Source organism: Panthera onca, chromosome E2 (assembly GCF_046562875.1).
Source record: "Panthera onca isolate mPanOnc1 chromosome E2, mPanOnc1 haplotype 2, whole genome shotgun sequence".
NCBI lineage: Eukaryota > Metazoa > Chordata > Mammalia > Carnivora > Felidae > Panthera > Panthera onca.
The window spans coordinates 5,897,258-5,917,865 of record NC_138353.1 but is presented as its reverse complement, the minus strand read 5'-3'; the positions used below and the strand labels follow the sequence as shown (position 1 = coordinate 5,917,865).

Genomic DNA, 20,608 nt, shown 5'->3' with positions numbered 1-20,608 from the left:
TCATGTCCCGTATGTTAGCACACAGTGCAGTTCCACACAATAATATGTTATGGATGTCATTATCATTTTGGTCCAAGAAAAAAATGAAGTGAGTTCTGCTGTCATCCTAACATTGTCTATATTAAATAAATCAGACTGGCTCATATAAAATTATTCAGTGCATGTATAATTTATTAAGACCTTTGAATCTTCACTCCTTAGTTATATTACTCACAAAGAATACTTAAACAAAAATGGGAAATGATCACACCATGTTAAAATAAATTTAAAATATGAGGTTTGTGTGTGTGTGTGTGTGTGTGTGTTTACCCATGATGAGGTTCCTAGCGGTGTATAGTACAGTAGGAAGCATTCTTGTCATGGCAACTAGGCTACCAAGGTTCAAATCCTGATTCTACTGCTAGTTACATGAGTCACTTAACTTCCCATGGTTAAATTCTCCTTGTCTATAGAATGAGAGTAATGTTAGTTCCTAACTCATAAGGTTAGGGAAGTTCCATGTCAATTCTCAGGGGAAAGAAAAGGTAAGTGATTTTATTTTCCAGGAAAATGCAGCCTGTAACTCATATTTTCATGCAGAACCTTCTCCCTGTGTATCTGAATACTGAGTTTTGGACAATAACAGAATGGCCTCGGTGGATTTGAATATAGCAGTGATCTTCCTATCCCACATTGTCATCGGAATCCTGGGCAATTTCTGACTCTTCTATCATTAGATGTCCCTTAGCTTCAGGGGATGCAAGCCAAGACCCACCAATTTCATTCTCAGGCACCCGACTGTAGCCAACTCCTCTCACATTCTCTCTAGAGGAATCCGAGACCATAGCACCTCTAGGGCTGAAACATTTCACCAATTATTATGGATGCTACATTCTCTTATATGTTCACAAAGTGTTCAGAGGTATGTCCATTTGTTCCACCTGCCCCTTGTGTGTCTTCGAGGCCATCACGATCAGCCCTGGGAACTCCAGGTGGGCAGAGCTTAAAGTGAAAGCTCCAAAGTACATTGGCCCCTCCAGTATCCTGTGCAGGGTGTTCCACATGTTGGTAAATACATTTTTTTTTTTTTCCTATTTATATGGCTGGTAAATGGAACAACAAAAAAAGTACCAAAAAAAGTAGCTTGGGATATTGTTCTGCCTTATAGTGTACTGACAAGATCACAGGCTCATTATATGCAGCAATGACATCTTTCCATGGCATTTTGTGTTTGAGACTCATGACCTTAGCCAGCAAGTCCCCCATTTTGAAGTTCTGTGAGGGAATTCCATGGTTTTCCTCCTTCACGGTCACAAGCAGAGGGTCCAAGGCATCCATAGGAACAATCTTTCCCCCAGACCCTCCCTTGAGACCATGAGACCAGAGCCATCCAAAGCATCCTTGTCTTGGTGACTATGACTACCTTTGTATTGTTTTATGCTGTTTTGTCCATCATTTATGATTAAGTGGCTCTCGAACTCTAGTTGGTGGCTGGTGAATGTCACTGTACTAATCATTGCATGTTGTTTTCCAATTATTAGCCCTTTTTCTCTCATGCACCATGACCCCAACATATTCAGGCTGTACTGTGTCTGCTGTGAAAGAAATACATAATTACCTCATCAGGGAAATATGAATTGTCTTCACGTGTTCAGACATGGATACACTGAGATCTCAAAGAACGTTAAGAAAATTATGAGTAGTTTCTTGCAGAGACATGGCTGAATGAGACAGACTGACACCCAGCCTAATATTAAAGAGCATGGTACATGAAATCTTCTTGAATTAATATGTGTGTACTTAGTTTTATTTTTATTGATAACCATGGAGAAATCAAGATTCTATGACAGGTTTTACAATTGTTGGCTTTGGGGGTTATGTTGTGAATATTATGCCTCGTATTTAAGAGATATTGGGGATGTTTGAAATATGATCACGTTTGTGGAGCAAGATGAGTGCTTTAATTAAAATATTTTCTGGTCAACATTTGAACACTAAACTGCAGAGGACAAACAGGAACACAGGAATAGGCGTCAGCTGAATTTTACAAAGGGTGCAGATGGGTGGCAGCCAGTAAACACATTGGGTATGTGGGAAAAAGACTGAATGTACTTTTGAGATGTTTAGAAGGTAGACTGTTCTGTGTTAAATCTTGACACCAGTTGGGTGTGTTGGTGAGAAAGAGATTGCAAGATGGTCTTCCACTTTTCTGTCTTGAGGATACAAGACATTACAGGAGGACCATTTTATCAAGCATGGTGCAGGAGGCGAGTAGCAATTTGCAGGTGGAGTATATGAACATATTTTGTCTAACAAGGGGTAGTATCACTTTTGAAATCACCAAAAAGACAATGTAGACACTGCTGAAAGGAAAAAAATGATGTAACTCAAACATAGAACTATTTTAGGGTGACCTGGTTGGCTCAGTAGTAGAGCATGTGTCTCTTAATCTCCGGATAGTGACTTTGAGTCCCATATTGGGTGTAGAGATTACTTAAAAATAAACATTTCTTAAATGAAATATGTTAGGGGAGCCTGACTTGCTCAGTCTATTGAGCATCTGGCTTCAGCTTGGGTCATGAACTCGCAGTTCGTGAGTTCCAACACAGGACTTCAAAATGGGGTACTGGACACCTCTGAAAGACCAGCTACATGATTGGATGGAAATGCTCAGCAGCCCAACCTCTGGGAAGAGAAAGGAGGCTGGCTGGGGATTGGGTTCAGTCATATGGCCAATGATTTACTCAACCAAGTCTAGGTAGTGAAGCCCTGATTAAACACCTGGAGAAGCTCCTGGGAGGAGCTTGGTGGGGGACAAAAGCTACTGTATGGGCAGTCCTCCTCCCAAACCTTACTCTATGGATGCCTTCATCTGGCTCTTCACTGCTATCCTTTACAATAAGATGTGAAATGACAAACTAAAACAATTTAGTAACAAGTTTGCTGTAATTTATTCCAGGGAAGACAACCCTTGATTTGGGGGAGGACAAAGCCTCTCATACAGTGAATGGAGTGCTCTTCCTGAGGGATTTGGGCAAGATTGAGTTTTAGAAGAGGCAGTACAGAAACAGGGCATGACTGGCCAGGAGATCGGGGATTTCCTTACAAGACCTGCTGTTTTCCAGGGTAAGGTCCACTAGCTGAAGCTGAGTTGGAGGATTATGATTGGTGTATGTTAGGTTTCCTTCTGATGTTTCACATAAGAGCAGGCTGACTTAGGTTTAGATTTGTGATGTGGGTGGGCCACTGGCATGGCCTCCATTTTTGTGGGTCCCAAAATACGAGTTAACTTTATCAAGGATTACCATACAGATAGCACTTTCCAAGTTCTGTGAGTCTTCCCAGCAAATATTGAAGCAGAGAGGCTTGGAGGAAGCCTTAAATTTGTAGTTGGCTAGAGATGCACAGGTATGGGAATGCCTGACTTGTAACTGGTGTCTGAAGTGGGGGCAGTGCCGGGAAGGACCTTGATCTTAACTTGTGGGGTCTCTACTAACACCAGATAAAGTCAGAATTATATTGAATTGCATGACACCCAGTTGGTACCAGAGATTTGGTGACAGGCTGCAGGAGCTCTTTCAGGTTTGGCTATTATGTCCCTTTGATATGTACATTTTTTTTTATTACTTCCTTACTCTTAACATTCTGTCACTTCAAGATCCTCTAGGCTCCCCTTCTATTTTCCCTGCTCCTGCCATAGAATCAGCCATAACTCCAAGGAGTCTTTTTCTTAGAGAATTGTGTTAGAGACCAAGATGTGGATGCTGAGTGTTCTCCTTTCTACTGGGGTGTCATTGCTCTTAGACTCTCTGAGTAGACCGCCCTGGGAATTACCTGTCCTCACACAGATCTATAGTTTTCTCTTTGCCATTTTATTTACTTATCTACAGCTACTTCTGTGCTCATAGTGATGCCCCCGACTCAGATCCTGTACTTCAGAGTTCATTTTAGCCTATCCCCCTTGCTTTTCTGTACCTGTCTGTATTTACCAAGCACTATGGCAACATATGCCTTTGAAGTTTTGTGTCTATTCCTCCACGCTCCCATGCTCTCTGCACACGAACTATAATCCTCTCCCTCTGGCCTCATTTGGACCCTGCTCTATCTATCACTCTGATAGGTTACCCGAAACCTATCAACTCTGCCCCGTTCGCCTGGACTTGCAGTGGCAATGCTTACAGTAGTTTAAGATACTGCATGTGACAAATATCGTTAGGAGTTGTTGCAGGGATGGAAGAAGTAAAAAACATGGAAAGTGCTCCCCATTTTTAGGCATCCAAGGTCAGAAGATTCCTGAATTCTTCCATCATGTGAGAATATTGTCAAGACACGCATGTGCATGCAGACTGTTTGAATGTAATTACATACACGGGACTGGGAATGTGGGAGTATGGGCAAGTGTGTGTAAACGCGTGTGCTTGTATTTCACGAATGAATGCGTGAGTGTGTGTTTGCTATGGAGTGTATGTGAGTGTGAGGGTATATGGCTGTGCATTTGAGTGTATGTTGCCCACATGCACGTGTGTTTGCATCTACATGTAATATTTATGTATGAGTGTGTGCGTTTGTGCACACATCATGGTCCTAGTCTCTGACTTGGATATGGGGAGTATTTGATTATGTATTTGTGTGTAGTGAAAACCAAAGGGATTAATTAGGATTCTCATGTCATTCTGGTGAATGTAACTCTTTATGATTAGGAAATAGATTTCATTATCCCGTCATATTACTTGCTCTTCAAATTACTTTGATCTTAATATAGCCATTCTATTTTTTATAGCGTTTATCTTTTGTACAGGATTTTATTGTGTGTTCTTAATTTGTGAAGTGAACTTCTCATAGGATATATTGTGTTGCCTGTCTTTAAAAAATCTGATGGTCAGGGATGGCTGGTTGACACACATGGTTATTGGTATAAGACTCCGCATTTCTTTCAAGTCATAATCTCATGGCTCTTGAAATGGAGCCCCATGTTGGGCCTATGCTGACATCACAGAGCCTCCTTGAGTGTCTCTCTCCTTCTCTCTCAAAATAAATAAAACTGAAAAAAAAAAAAAATCCAGTGACAATTTTTGCTTTTCAATAGGGCCTTTAGACGATTCCCTTTTACAGATAAATAGTTTTGCTCCTGCTTTTATAAAGTCTCCTTTCCTCTATTCCCTCTCTTTCTGTCTTCTTTGAATTAACTGATTTTTACAGATGATTTAAACCCTTTTCTTTGGCTCACTGGTGTTAGCTCTAAGTATTGCTTTTGTTTGCATTGGGGGTTATCCTATACAGCTGACCACAGTACCTTCACAGAGTTTATACATCTTCATATAGATCATCCAACCTTTCCTTTCCACAAAGACTTCCATTTCTCCACTCCTGCCTTGTGCTACCATTAGTATAGGTTTCTTTTACATATGCTATACACATATACACTAGACTGTTAGTTTCTTTAATGAGGTTTAAAAATAGGGAAGACGGTTTTTATTTACCATATAGTTACTATTACTATATAGCGCTCTTAATTCCTTTGGGTAGATCGGGGGTCTGCTACCTACAGAACATGAGCCAAATGCAACCTACTGTCTGTTTTTAAGTGAAGTGTTAACTGGAATGCAGGCACACTCATATTTAGGTGTTTTTGACTCACTAAGGACATACTGGAAGAGTGGTAACAGAAACAGTGTCCCCTGCAAAGAATAAAATATTTACTATATGTTCCTTACATAAATATTTGCTGACCTCACACATAGTCCCATTCTCATCACATCTGATTTAGTATAAAATTGGAATATGAAACATACTGAAGTCAATTTTATAGTCAATATATTAGGCAACGCTGACACAAGACGGGTCTCAACTGGAAGAATAAAACTAGGAATAATTGGGAGTTACTAGGTCTTGAATTAGTGAGGAAAACAGGAGTATGTTTTATGCGATATTGTTACTATTCAATTTGTAAGTACAGTATTTATTATATGTAAAAAAATTTTTTTGATGATATTGACACCGAAGATATAACTGGGGCATAAAAGACCCAACTAGTATTACTTGGTACACATTCGTAACTGGAAGAAGCAACATACCCTTGGCTGGGTATAAGCGTAGACAACAGGGTAAGTATGTATCTTAACAACTCCTGGGATCAATTCCCTATACAGTTTTCACAAACGGTATTTAGCAACTTTCCATTAATTCATTACTCCACCCCATGGCTGTGTTCTCTTGGTAGGGGTAAGGCTGCCATAAATAGGTCTGTGTATGCCCCAAACAGGTCATGGTTTGGATCTATCACATATACTCTTTAGCCTTCTGGGAAGTTTTGTTATTAAAATTTTTTAAATTCTAACTACAAGGAGTCCATAATTTTAAATATCTCCAGTAGAAACTTAGCCTCACATTTCACCAAGCCACACGCCAATTGTAGATTTTCCCAATCCACTATAAACATGTTCCCATTTGGGCAATTTTCTGCCTCTTTCCTCCACCCCCTTGCCCTTCCTCATTGGTATTTGCATGATACACTTTCAGTGCTTCTGCTCAAAGATGACCTCATCATGTGGGCATTGCCTGAAAACATTGTTTAAATTAGGAAACCCTGTGATCTATCATTGTACATGCACATGTTTATGGTACTTACCACTATCATATTTTATCCTTATAGACTCAACTTTATAGAATGTAAGTTACCTTAAGACAGGGAGTTTTGTTTCCTGCTAATATCAGTGATTAGAATAGTTCCTGACTGGTAGAATGAGCAAATGCATTTTATCTGTGGAAAGTAAAAAGTTACTATAGTGCATAAGGTCAGAGACTAAGTTCACATGCTCCACTTTCTACCCTAACATTCTGAACATTGGTCATAAATTCTCAAGCTGTATTTTGTTTGGTTAACACTTTGAGTTTTAGGCAGCACGTGCCAAACAGCTATAACCCATCTGGGAATGAGGATGCCTCTTGTAGCTCTTCTACACTACAAAATGTCAAATTCAGGATTCTCTCAAATGCTCCATTCTACTCTCAATACAAATATTAATCTTATGGGTCACAATAGGACAGTTCTTATTTGTGAGTGACAGACCTCCTGGAATCAGTGGCTGAAACAACAAGGTGGTTTATCATTTTCACATAACAGGAAGCCCAGAGACGCAGGTTGGGATGGGCCACCTCCTTTAGCACTCAGCACTCTCTCTCCTTACAACAGGATGGCTGCTGTATGACCAAGAAAAATGAATGAAGGGCTCCTGGGTGGCTGAATCACTTAAGCCTCTGACATTGGCTCAAGTCATGATCTAGTGGGTCAAAACTTCGAGTCCAACATCGGGCTCTGTGCTGACAGCTCAAGAGGCTGGAGCCTGCTTTGGATTCTATGTCTCGTTCTTCTCTGTCCTTCCCCTGCTCGCAATATGTCTCTCAAAAATAAATAAAAACATAAAAAAATAATAACACAATTTTAAAAGGGTATTAGGGGGGCAGTTGGGTGGCTCAGTCAGGTGGCTCTGGCCAACATCCCAGAGTTGTGGGATCGAGATCTGTGTACACTCTGCACCAAGCGTGTAGCCTGCTTAAGATTCTCTCCCTCTCCCTCTGCCCCTGTCCCCCACTTGTGTGCACTCTCTTCCTAAAATAAACTTAATAAATTAATTAAAATCAGGATATTGGGGAATTTTAAAATTTCATATTCACACCTAAACAACAGAAGGTAAAAGAAAAAGATGGTAAAGAAAACATTTGGAGACCAAATTTAAATATACCCCACAATAATATTAAATGAAAAAGTAGTCAAGGATAACAGGATGACAGATTTAATCACTAGACTTTTTCTTTATCCTGTATGTATAATATTGCATGCAACCTATCACCAGTGTCATAGGTGTTCCAAACGAGTCAAAATTTATTAGTCCTTAGTGTTTTCTGAGTTACAGATGTCTTTCCTTTGAAATTTATTAATTTAACTTACCTGAATATAACACTAATTTGCAAAGTTTCAATACAGATATTCTGATTCTAGGACCTTTTTAAAAAGTTTTTTAAAGTTCAGTTATTTTTCCATACTCAGTGTGGAGCCCAATACAGGGCGTGATCCCTTGAACTGTGAGACCAAGACCTGAGCCAAAATCAAGAGTTGGAAGCCTCACTGACTGAGCTGACCTGGCAATTCCTTGATTCTAGTACCTTGGGAGATAAACTGAAGCAGTGATTTTGAGATTCCATTCGTTGCTTTCTCCCTTAAAGTGACAGATCTACAAAAGGCTTGGAGTTGGAAAATATTCTCTCGGTTTTGAATAATATTTTAATATTAGACTATAACTTAATAGAAAAAGAACCATGACATCATACAAGTCTAAAAATGTCTTCAGTAATTGCTCTAAACAGTTATTTCACAGCCATTTTCCATAATCAACTGTGTGGTGGGGCTATGTGTGCATCAGGAAAAAGGAGGTAGTAGTTAGCCTGAGGAAGATTGTGGTCTTTCCCTACCAATTCAGTCAGGAGTCAACTTCAGTTTTGTATTACTGGGTCTGACTGTACTTTTGATGCCTGACTAATGATGCCTATGAAGCAGCATTACAACCTCTTACTATTCTGCCCATTTGGGCAAGAAAAGCTAATAATGAAGCCGGAGAGGACCCTCCCTTGGCAGTAGTTATAAGTTCACAGTGCCTATGAGTATCATCACCCTGGCCCCACACAGGATGCATCATAACAATGTAGTCACCATTCCCTGCTTTCTCCAGCCATTTTCAGAACTTGAGAAGTCTACCCTGCTCTCCTAAGCATCAGTATATAATTAACATTCTCCTAACACTTCAGTGTATGTGCAGTCAACATTCGTGACATCTGAACATCCTGTTCAAGGAGTAAGCACAAGTGCAAACGAGCAAAAAATGGTTTAGAGGCTAAGTATGTGAGATTTCTAGTTATCAAACAAGATTCCCATTGTGTTGTTCATTCTTGAAAGTAAACTCAAGACAACTTATCTTTTCAAATTATTCCCTGAGCAGTCCAGCACAAAATATTGTTACCTTTATCCTTACTTCTCAACTTTTCTTTTAGTTCCTAATACTTTTCATATGCTTGCTATTTTTCTAATTTCATTTAATGTAAAGGTGCAAACCATGGGTCTCATTTCAGCACAAAAGGCAGGGAGAAATAGAATCATATGATGTATACTCATGAATGGGGAGGCTGGTTGTAGAGGGTGAGAGTTTGAAATTGCATCACTATGGTATTTCCCTTAGAGCCACTAAATACTATGGGATATACAAAGGGTGGGTAACTCTCAAATTCAACTTATGAATATATATTTCCAAAACTATAGGTTTAAATATAACATGAAAATTACTACAGATGACATTCAACATACAGAGCTTAAGGATGTATGATTAGTGTTCATTATGAAATTCCCCAAAGAAGTGTGATGCACACAGGATAATAAGGCACAGGATTCATTTAGGTTTACACAAAAGCTTATATTTTACTTACTTAGATATGAGAAATAGGGTATCCTAAAAAAAAATGGAATCAAAATGCAATTTCAGTGCCCAAATTTGCATCTTTTACAAGCATACTACTTCTGGGTGTATTTTTGTTTTGTTTTGTTTTTTGAGAGAGAGCACAGGTAGCAGAGAGCGGCAGAGAGAGAGAAAGAGAATTGTAAGGAGGCTCTACACTCAGTGGAGAACCCAACGTAAAGATTGATCCCATGACCCTGAGCCAAAATGGAGTCAAATACTCAACATACTGAACCACACAGGCAATCCTACTTTGGTTCTTTTGATTTAAATGTCCTCTAGAACTTTCTCTTCAGTTTCCAAAATTAAGATGAATTTTTACTCATCCATGATATATAATAGCTATTACCTTTCAAAAGGAGAGGCCATTGCTCACTGTCCATTTTCTCTAGTACAAATGCCATCCCAAGTAACCCAGCGTTACATGAAAATATTCTCTCAATGTCCTGACCTACTGCTTCATGGTCAACTATCTGATAGAGTAATTCTTTCCTGTAGTAATCAACAAAGGTGCTCAATCGTACCAACAAATCCAGAGAAGGGGCTGTGACCACAAAGAAAACATTACAATTTACATAAGAGTTTTAGGTTTATTCCTTGCCACTCCCTATGCTCCCAAATGTATATAGTATAGTCTATCTTAAACTTAGCATACCAGTTTTCCCGGGTATATAGGTATGACTAAGCCCCTCACCCCCATTGAAGAGGTTCCATTCACCATACAGATGCTTTCTCTGAGACCACCACTATGGTTGTCAATGAAACACATATAATGAAATTATAACATCAATGGAATCCAAACTTGAGGTTATAAGTCATCAATAATAATGTAGTGTCAAGAAACCTCAAATAATTGGGGTGCCTGGATGGCTCAGTCGGTTAAGCATCCAACTTCGGCTCAGGTCATCTCGTGGTTCATGAGTTCAACACTCCAGTCTGGCTCTCTGCTGTCAGCTTAAAGCCTGGAGCCTACTTCCGATTGCCTCCCTCTCTCTCTCCCCCTCTCCCACTAGATCTCTCTTCCTCTCACTCTATGAAAAATAAAAACATTAAAAAAAAAAAACAAAACAGAAACCTCAAATAATTGAGTAAAAAATGTTAACCTGGCAAGCTAAGCCAAAAGAGCATGTGACTCTTGCTCTGGGGGTTGTGAGTTTGAGCCCCATGTTGTGTGCACAGAAGAAAATAAAATCTTTATAAAATATTTGAACAAAAGATGATTAGGTCTTCCCACAGATATACTTGTACCATTGACACACCATCTCATGAGTTTTAAATAATTTTAATTTTCTGTGGAACTTAACACCTAAGATTGGTTAATCCTCAAAATAGACCTACTTCCCCCTAGTGTGAAGTTTTAAATTGTAGTCCATTGAAGAACTGGCTAAACAAATTACCGCCTTTGTTATACATTAATGTTCCTGTCCAGCATGAATTCTTCAGTATTTCCTGAGATAAAGACATTGACACATTTGTATGGTTTCCGTGTTATGTGAATTCTTTCTAGACCACAAAGCACAAAGTTGTACATTTTGTTTTCTTATCACTGGAAGTCTGTACCTCCTAACTCCATTGACCTATTTTTATCCCCTCCCCAATTTGTACATTTTTTATAACCCAGATCAAACCTATTTTATTTGTAAGGTTTTTCTCTCTAGTAGAAATTACATTCCACAACTTAAAATAAGCTTTGGATAAGCCCTGTCATACATTCCTTCAGTGTTCTTCCTTTCAGAGGCTTCTATTCTCCTATCAGGTGAGTTGTGAACCCTGGTTACAAGATTTCCCACTTATGTTATGTTAGTTCCATATGGTTCCTCTCCATGATGGAATCTCTGATGCTGAGCAAGTGTTGAACCCTTGCTCATTGTTTTTTTCTCCTATGAATTCTTTGATGCTCCCCAAAGCTTGAGCTTTGAATAAAAGCACTGCCACACATATTAGGTTCACACTGAGTAAGATGTGAATGCTCCATAAAGGCTTTTCCACACTAAATACATTTGTACACTTTCTCTCTAGTATGAGATCTCTCATGACACCAAAGGTGAGAATGTTTGATAAAAGCCTCATTACGCATATTACATTTGTAAGGTTTTTCTGCTGTATGAATTCTCTGATGTGCCATAAGACTTGAACAATGGATAAAAGCCTTGTTATACACATTACATTTGTGTGGTTTCTGCCCAGTGTGTATTTTCTGAGGCCCAGTAAGGTTTCCAAATTGGGTAAACGCTTTGCCACACTCATTACATCTGTTAAGGTTTCTCTCTAGTATGGATTTTTCTGTTAACATGTGAGTGCTCAGCAAAGGTTTTGCCACACTCACTACATCTGTAAAGTTTCTCTCCAGTAGAAGTACTCTCATGACTACAAAGGTCTCAACGTGTGCTAAAAGCTTTATCACATTTAGTACATTTACAAGGTTTTTCTCCTGTACGGATTCTCTGAGGTGCCAAAGGCCTGATGTTTGGATAAAAGCCTTGTTACACACATCACATTTGGGTGGTTGCTAGCCAGTGTGTATTTTCTGATGATTAGTAAGTTTTCCAAGTCGGGTAAACGCTTTGCCACACTCATCGCATTTGTAAGGTTTGTCGCCAGTATGAATTCTCTTATGACACCAAAGGTGTGAAAATTGGTTAAAAGCCCTGCCACATTCATTACACTTGTAAGGTTTCTCACCAGTATGGATTCTCTTATGCTGAATAAGATGTGAACTCCTCCAAAAGGCCTTGCCACAATCAATACATTTGTAAGGTTTCTCACCAGTATGAGTCCTCTCATGACGCAAAAGTTCTGAATGGTTGACAAAAGCCTTACTACATTTTTTACATCTATAAGGTCTTTCTCCTGTGTGAATTCTCTGATGTGCCACAAGGTATGACCTTTGGATAAAAGCCTTGTCACACACATTACATTTGTGTGGTTTTTCCCCAGTGTGTATTTTCTGATGCATAGTGAGATTTCCAAATTGTGTAAATGATTTGCCACACTCTTTACATTTGTAAGGTTTCTCTCCAGTATGCATTCTCTGAGGATTTGCCAGGTTTGAATTTTGACTATAGGATTTGCCACTTACGAAACACTTATATACTTTCTCTCCTGTATGGACTCTCTGATGTGTGGTGAGTTTTGAACGCTGGGTAAAGGCTTTGCCACACTCATGACATACGTAAGGTTTGTCACCAGTATGAATTTTCTCATGACGCCTAAGGTGTGAAGATTGGATAAAAGCCCTACCACATTCATTACATTTATATGGTTTCTGTCCTGTATGGACTCTCTGATGTTTAGTGAGTCTTGAAGCCTGGGTAAAGGCTTTGCCACACTCATTACATTTATAAGGTTTGTCGCCAGTATGAATTTTCTCATGACACCAAAGGTGTGAAAATTGGTTAAAAGCCCTGCCACATTCACTACACTTGTAAGGTTTCTCTCCAGTATGGATTCTCTTATGCTGAGTAAGGTGTGAACTCCTCAAAAAGGCCTTGCCACAATCAATACATTTGTAACGTTTCTCACCGGTATGAGTTCTCTCATGACGCAAACGTGCTGAATGTTTGATAAAAGCCTTATCACATTTAGTACATTTATAATGTTTTTCTCCTGTATGAATTACCTGATGTGCCTTAAGTCTTGACCTTTGGATAAAAGCCTTGTTACACACGTTACATTTGTGCTGTTTCTCCCCAGCATGTATTTTCTGATGACTACTAAGGTTGCCAAATTGGGTAAACGCTTTGGCACACTCATTACCTTTGTAAGGTTTCTCACCGGTATGGATTTTCTTATCTTGAGTAAGGCTTGAACACTCAACAAACACTTTGCTACATGCATTACATTTGTAAGGTCTCTGTCCAGAAAGAATACCCTCATGATTCATGAGGTTTGAGCTCTTGCTAAAATCCTTCCCACATTCATTACATTTATAAGATTTTCCTCTGGTGTATCCTCTCCTGGCTTGGGCAGGTAACAAATGAAAAATCTTCCTAGATTTATTCCAAATGTTTTGGGTCCTGGGAGGAATTCTTTCAAGTGGTGAGACTGACGAACCATTGCTGACAGACTTCTCAATTGGATTACTACATTCATACATTTCCTCCTCACTGTCAAATCTCTGGAGTTCACCCAGGTGTGCCTGCAAACTTAATCCAATTCTATTTTCCAAGCAGTTTATATACTGGTTTCCAGAACCACTTATGTTACTGTCCTGTTGTAACAAAGTCCTGATGAATGGTTCATTATTCATGACATACTGGTATGTATTTTTTCTCACAGAAACACTCTGCTTTTCAGGAAGAGTAAATGAGGGCTGATTAAGTGGCTGATCTTTCCTACAAGTGAGCTTTTTGTTATGAGTCAAAGGCACTTCTTTGTAATTTCTTGCATCATCTCCCCACCGATTTTCAACCTCATGCCTATTTTCCCAGACTTCCTTGAGATCAAAATTCTTGATGCCATGGCTTTCATTTCTCTCCAATATCACTAAGTGGTAAAATTTTCCTTTATAAATGTCCTCTACTGATGACAATTCCTTGACTGCAAATCCAGGAGAAAGGCTTCCTATCAAATAGAGTTGGAAGATAAATATTTTATACTAAATTACATAATTACATACCTAAATATCACTTTATTATAAACAAAGGATGTTAATCAACCATGGTCTTCAAACACTACTGTCATATACAATGTTTTTGAGTTCTCTTTTTATAACGTTTTCCATATTAACAATTTCTCTGATTTTAAGATAATTTTTCGAAACACATTTTACACTATCCATATTTTTTGGACACATAACTGGATAATTAAATGAAACTTCATGATTACTGACCCCATTTATACAATGGCTATTTTATAACTGTGCATGAAATTATAGAGTTGTCTCTCTTCCTTAATTCTTAATCTTTATAAAAACGTGTTTACCTGAATCCAATATCTCATAATTCAGTGATGCTCAATGAATCTTTCATTCCTTCTAGTAGGAGTTACTTATGGAATGTAAATCCTGTCTTTACGTCTCCAAGAAAAACTGCTTTAGAATTCCAGAGACTATTGAGGCGCCTGGGTGGCGCAGTCGGTTAAGCGTCCGACTTCAGCCAGGTCACGATCTCACGGTCCGTGAGTTCGAGCCCCGCGTCAGGCTCTGGGCTGATGGCTCGGAGCCTGGAGCCTGTTTCCGATTCTGTGTCTCCCTCTCTCTCTGACCCGCCCCTGTTCATGCTCTGTCTCTCTCTGTCCCAAAAATAAATAAAAAACATTGAAAAAAAAAATTAAAAAAAAAAAAAAAAAAGAATTCCAGAGACTACTAGTTTGTGTAACTATGGTTACTTATTAACTTAACCCCCTAGATCAACATGCAGGTTGTAACATACAGAGTCCTTAAAATATCTTGTTTCTTTCATCATATGCTCATACATTAGTAAACACACAGTATAATTAACCACCAGATCAAGCTGCTGTCCTGAGCAATTCATACACATGTCCCCTGTGTATGAATAGGGTTCCTTCTGCAGTACGGAGGGCAGGGGAGTCAGGTGCTGTGTAAACTGAGGTGCTTTGTTGATCAAAATTAATATACCAGGATATACGAGGGTGGTTTGTTTAGCTCAATGAAACATCTGAGGAAAGGCCAGGACTTGGATTCAGAAAAGCAAGAGTGAAGCATAAGAAGTAACTGACCATGTGGGGACAGTGCTTGTGCTTGCACATCTATGGGAATATGATTGTGGTATAAGTTTAACGCAGGACCTTGGGGAAAAAGAAAACACATTCAGCAAAAGGTATAATACTGACACATTCTGTAGGAACGCAACTATGGGCATGTAGCAAAGGTGGAAAACATTCAACAGGGAAACAGTAGGGGGTTACAGGAAAACTGTACAGTTATATCTAATTCAATATTTGCTCTAAAAATTATCAAACTAAATATACCAAGACTTCGCTTCTAGGTATATACTCAAGACAATTATATAATGCATACATGTTCCAGGAGACACGTTTTTAAGGTTGTTACTTATAGAGAGAGATACTGAGAACAAGCTTGTGAATGGGGGAGAGGCGGGGAGAGGCAGGGAGGGAGGGAGAGAGAGAGAGAGAGAGAGAGAGAGAGAGAGAGAGAGAGAGATTCCCCAGAGGTCTCCACACTGCAAGCGCACTGCCCAATGTGGGACTTGAACTCACTAACTATAACTTCATGACCTAGGCCAAAAAAAAAAGAGTCAGATGCTCAACTGACTGAGCCACCCAAGCCCCAAAATAATATATCATTATAGAAAAAGCTACGGCAAATCAGGTTAATGATACTGCTGGGACTAAAGCAGGAACTTAAAAAATATGTTTCCAAGATATCACAAATTCTTAATTTAAAGAATGCCATAGGATCAGCTGGGGGGCTAAGTTGGTTAAGTGTCTGTGATCAACTCAGGTCATGAACACAGATTAGGACTTCAAAGCCTGCGACACGCTCTGTGTCAGCTCAGAGCCTGGAGCCTGCTTTGGATTCTGTGTGTCTCTCTCTCCGCCTCTATACTGCTCACGCTTGCTCCCTTGCTGCCTCTCTTTCTCTCTCGCAAAATAAATAAACGTTAAAGAAAAGTGGTAACTTTAATCAAGGAAAATATGTGTTGTAACAATTAGATATCACTGCACATTTATGAGAATGGCCAAAATGCACAAAACCAACACCAAATCCTAGTGAGAATGTGGAACTATAAGAACTCTCATTCATTGCTGGTGGAAATGCAAAATGGTACTCCCCTTTGGAGAAGTTTGCACTTTCTTACAAAACTAAATGTACTCTTAAATATGACCTAGCATTCCCACTCCTTGGTATTCATTCAAAAAAGTGTAATATTTCTGTCCACATGAAAACATATCCGCAAAAGGGAAAATCCTAAAACTTCTATGGAGCCGCTAAAGATCCCGAATCACCAAAGCATCTTGACAAAGAAGTACGAGTTGGAGGCATCACGTTCCCTGATTTCAAACTCCCGGACTACAAAGCTATAGTCATTAAAACAGTATGGTATTAGCATAAAAATACACACATAGATCAACAGAACAGAATAGAGACCAGAAATAAACCCACACACATGGTCACTTAATTTACAACAAAGGAGACATGACTATAAAATGGGGGAAAGTATAATCTCTTCAATCAATGGTTTGGGAAAACGGGACAGCCAGAGGCAAAAGCATGAAACTGGACCACTATCTGACATCATACACAAAAACTAACTCAGAATGGATTAAAGACTTAAATCTAAGACCTGAAACCATAAAACTCCTATTAAGAAAAGTTAGGGGTGAAGGGCCGGGGTGGCTCAGCTGGATAAGCTTCTGATGTTGGATGAGGTCATGATATCACGGCTTGTGAGTTCGAGCCCCACATCGGGCTCTGTGCTGACAGCTCAGAGCCTGGAGCCTTTTAAGATCCTGTGTCTTTCTCCCTCTGTCCCTTCCCCACTCACACTCTGCCTCTCTCTGTCTCTCAAAAATAAACATTAAAAAAAATTGAAAAAAAGAAAGAAAAGTTGGGTAATGAGCTCCTTGACACATGTGTGGGCAATGATTTTATTTTTAACTCTCCACACCAAAAAGGAAAAACAACAAAAGTAAAAAAGGTGGGATTATATCAAACTGAAATGTGTTTACACAGCAAAGGAAACAGTTTTTGAACAAAATGAAAAGGCATCCTACTGAATGGGAGAAACTATTAGCAAATCATGCTTCTGATAATGGACTGGTAATCTAAAACATCGCCAAAACATGCTCAAATAACCCAATTTAAGAAATGGGCACAAGATCTGAATAGACATTTTCCAAAGACTTAGAGATGGCCAACAGGACCATGAAAAGGTGCTCAACGTCATTCATCCTCAGGGAAATGCAAATCAAAACCACAATATCGCTTCACACCTAATATTAGAATGGCAGTTAGTAAAAAGACAAGAAACAACACGTGTTGTCAACGGGTGGAGAATGATTGGTGTAGCCAAGAGAACTACTGTGTGATCCACCAATTCTACTGGGTATTTATCTGAAGACAACAAAAATACTAACTAGAAAAGATAGAAGCATTCTGATGTTCACTGCAGCACTATTTATAACAGCTGAGATACGAACACAATCTAAGTGTCCGTTGATGGGTGAATGGATAAAGATGTGTATATACAACACAATATTATCTAGCCACTAAGTAGAATACAATCTTCCCATTTGTGACAACAGAGATGGACCCTGAGGACAATATGCTATGTGGAATGAGTCAAAGACCACTGCAGTATGATTGCTCCTATGTGTGCAATCTTAAAGAAACAAAAACCCATTAGATACAGAGAACATACTGGTGGTTGCTACACACAGGTAGCTGAGCAGAAAAGGGTGAAGGTGATCAAAAGGTTAATAAAGAAAAAAACTGGGCTGCCTGGCTGTCTCAGTCAGTACACCATGCAACCCTTGACTTTGTAGTTGAGTTCAAACCCCACTCTGGTTGTAGAGATTACTTAAAATCAAAAGTTGCTGCTGCCTCTTGAGTTCTTAAAACAAACAAACAAACAAAACCAAAAAATATCAATATGGTGTTTTTGGTATACCAGGAATGCAATAACCATCTGTGGAATGATACATGTTTTTCCTACAGAAAAGCTAACTAGGTATCACCAAGTACAGCTGAGCTGTATTTACACTACATCTACTTTTGGATTTTCACTTTTTGGAATTATCCACATCATGACTTCCTCCTAATTAATGCACAAGGGAGCAACCTTCAGAAGCCAGGATGGCCGAGGAAGACATAGACTTTTATCTACTTTATTAGACAGATGCTACAACTTTTGTGTCTCCTGAGAAGTTCTCCCCAGGATACAAAATGGAAATGGAAAGTGAATAGGTCCTGGGGTTTGCACTACAGAGGCCTCACCTCTGACCTGTATGGAATGAGAACCAAGAGGGATCAGGGAAAAGACTCCTTGGGGACAGCCATCTCAGTCCCTCTCAAGCCACAGCACCAGTATGGTCGGAGGGGCTAGGTAACAGTGTTGTAGGTATTATCACTGGAAGTTTAAACTTCTACACATCTGATTTACTCGTTTGAATAACAGAATGAGAAGTGTGTGTGGGGTGGGGGAGGATTTCCTTTGAAAGCTCCTAAGAAATACACTTGTATTTTCCCATAGATCCTTCCCAAACAATATTTACTGGAGCAATTTACTCTCTGCCCTTCTGAGCGGACTTGTGCTCACATTCCAATACATTCACATTCCCTGTCTGGATGTTTCCCTATCCTCACTTCATGTTCCACAGTCCAGGGCTCTTTCTCTTCTTCCAAAACCGAGATGATATTCAGCTCAAGAAGAGATTTCCATTCATAAAGAAAAACAGAACATGATCTCCTCTGCTCTTCCAGAACACGTTTCCAGCTCTTGGTTCACCAAACAAGAAAGAACGTTCGTTTTGCTTGGTGTAGAAACCACGTATTTCAAAAATTACTCAAATGAGTGTCTGAGGGCTTAAGGATTATTTTAGGTGTGCAGACATCTGGGTTTTTTCTAAGAACTACTCAACCAAAACCCTTACGAGGGTAAGACCACAGAATCAGAGATTTAAATAAATTCACCACGAGGTTTCCTTTTCCCCCCAACTTTAAATAACATTATTGTCTCTGAGCTTTATCTTTAAAGATTTCAGCGAAATTAGACTTTGCTAAGAATATAAGCGTTTTTATATCCTATTCCCCAGACTCCCAGATTGTTATTTAAATTCTAGTTACTTAACAGAGTGTAGTACTGGTTTCAGGAGTAGAATTTAGTGATTCATCAGTTACATACAACGACCAGGGCTCCTCATCACCAGTTCCCTCCCTTAGGCTTTTCTGACTGCTAAGTTCTGCACCCACATCAACAAGCAGGAATGCAGAACTTCTGAAGGAAAGGGAAGTTAGAATCCATTTGCCACATTATGAACCCTTTCCACTCTCAATCAAAACAGCTGCAATCACTCCCTTAAGAACAAGGAATTGGAACTCTTATGATCAAAACAGGGGCTCTCAATAGAAAAGGCACAGCACACAGATAACAAGTAATTACCGACTTCTGGAGGCAAGTTATCCTCACCCACGGAGACCAGGTTCCTGTAGTTCTCCAACATCACATCCTTGTACAAAGCCCTCTGAGCGGGGTCCAGGCACTCCCACTCCTCCTGAGAGAAATCTATGGCCACATCCCTGAAGGTCAACCGTCCCTGAAAGGAAAACACATTTCACCAAGTGCAAGGGAATGTGCTCTTATTTGACCAAAGACAAGTGAAGCACAGATGTGTAAAGACTGACTTGACTGGAGTGAGTGTTCTTTGATCCGTGTAAGATAATTCTGAGTGAGTTACAGTGAACATAAAATTAGCTACTTTAAAATACCATTAGGGGGCAATTATTGCATTCAAATATTGCACAAACATCACCTCTGTCTAGATCCAAAACTTTTTTTTATCAGCCCCATAGGAAAGACTTTACTCATTAACAGGTGCTTCCTATTGCCCAGTCCCTGGCAACCACTAATGCTTTGTCTCTGTGGATTCACCGATCTGGGATCGTTTCATATAAAAGGAAAAGGATCAAAAAAAAAAAAAAAAAAAAAAAAAAGGATCAAATATGTGGCCTTTTGCATCTGCCTTCTTTCACACAGAATCATCCTTGGGGTACATCCACGATATAGTATGCATCAGTGGTCCATTTCCTTTCTTCTGGCTTCAGAATATTCCATTGCAGGAGTAGACCATATTCACTCAACTACTGTAAAGCATTTGTTTGTTACTACCTTTGGCTAATATTACTAAGTTCCAGTAGAAGTTAAGTGTTTGGATGCCTGTTTTCAATTCCTTTGGTTATATACCTAGGAGTGGAATTACTGGGTCACATGGTTTAATTTTTTCAGACTCTGTCACACTCTTTTCCACAGTACCTACGTTTTTATAGCAACGTGTCATGATGTGAATTTCTCAACCTCTTTTTGTGGTTTCATAATAGTCATCCTAGTGGATGTGAAACGATAGCTCACTGTGATTTTGATTTTACATTTTAATAATGACTACTTTCACTGAACATCTCTTCATGTGCTGGGTTCATTTGTGTA

The 20,608-nt window shown here is 39.3% G+C and overlaps 1 protein-coding gene and 1 pseudogene across 1 annotated transcript in view; one reads left to right on the top strand and one right to left on the bottom strand.

Annotated features, from left to right (window-relative positions):
• Positions 1-626: 626 nt before the first annotated feature.
• Positions 627-1,593, top strand: LOC132689961 (vomeronasal type-1 receptor 2-like; annotated as a pseudogene).
• Positions 1,594-11,453: 9,860 nt separating this feature from the next.
• Positions 11,454-20,608, bottom strand: part of LOC132691090 (uncharacterized) — a 52,511-nt gene continuing 43,356 nt past the window's right edge. Inside the window, 4 exon segments of the mRNA XM_078439248.2 lie at positions 11,454-11,739; positions 11,741-11,931; positions 11,934-14,045; positions 19,568-19,721. Coding sequence (XP_078295374.2) covers positions 11,473-11,739; positions 11,741-11,931; positions 11,934-14,045; positions 19,568-19,721 — 2,724 coding nt within the window. The 3' untranslated portion in view covers positions 11,454-11,472.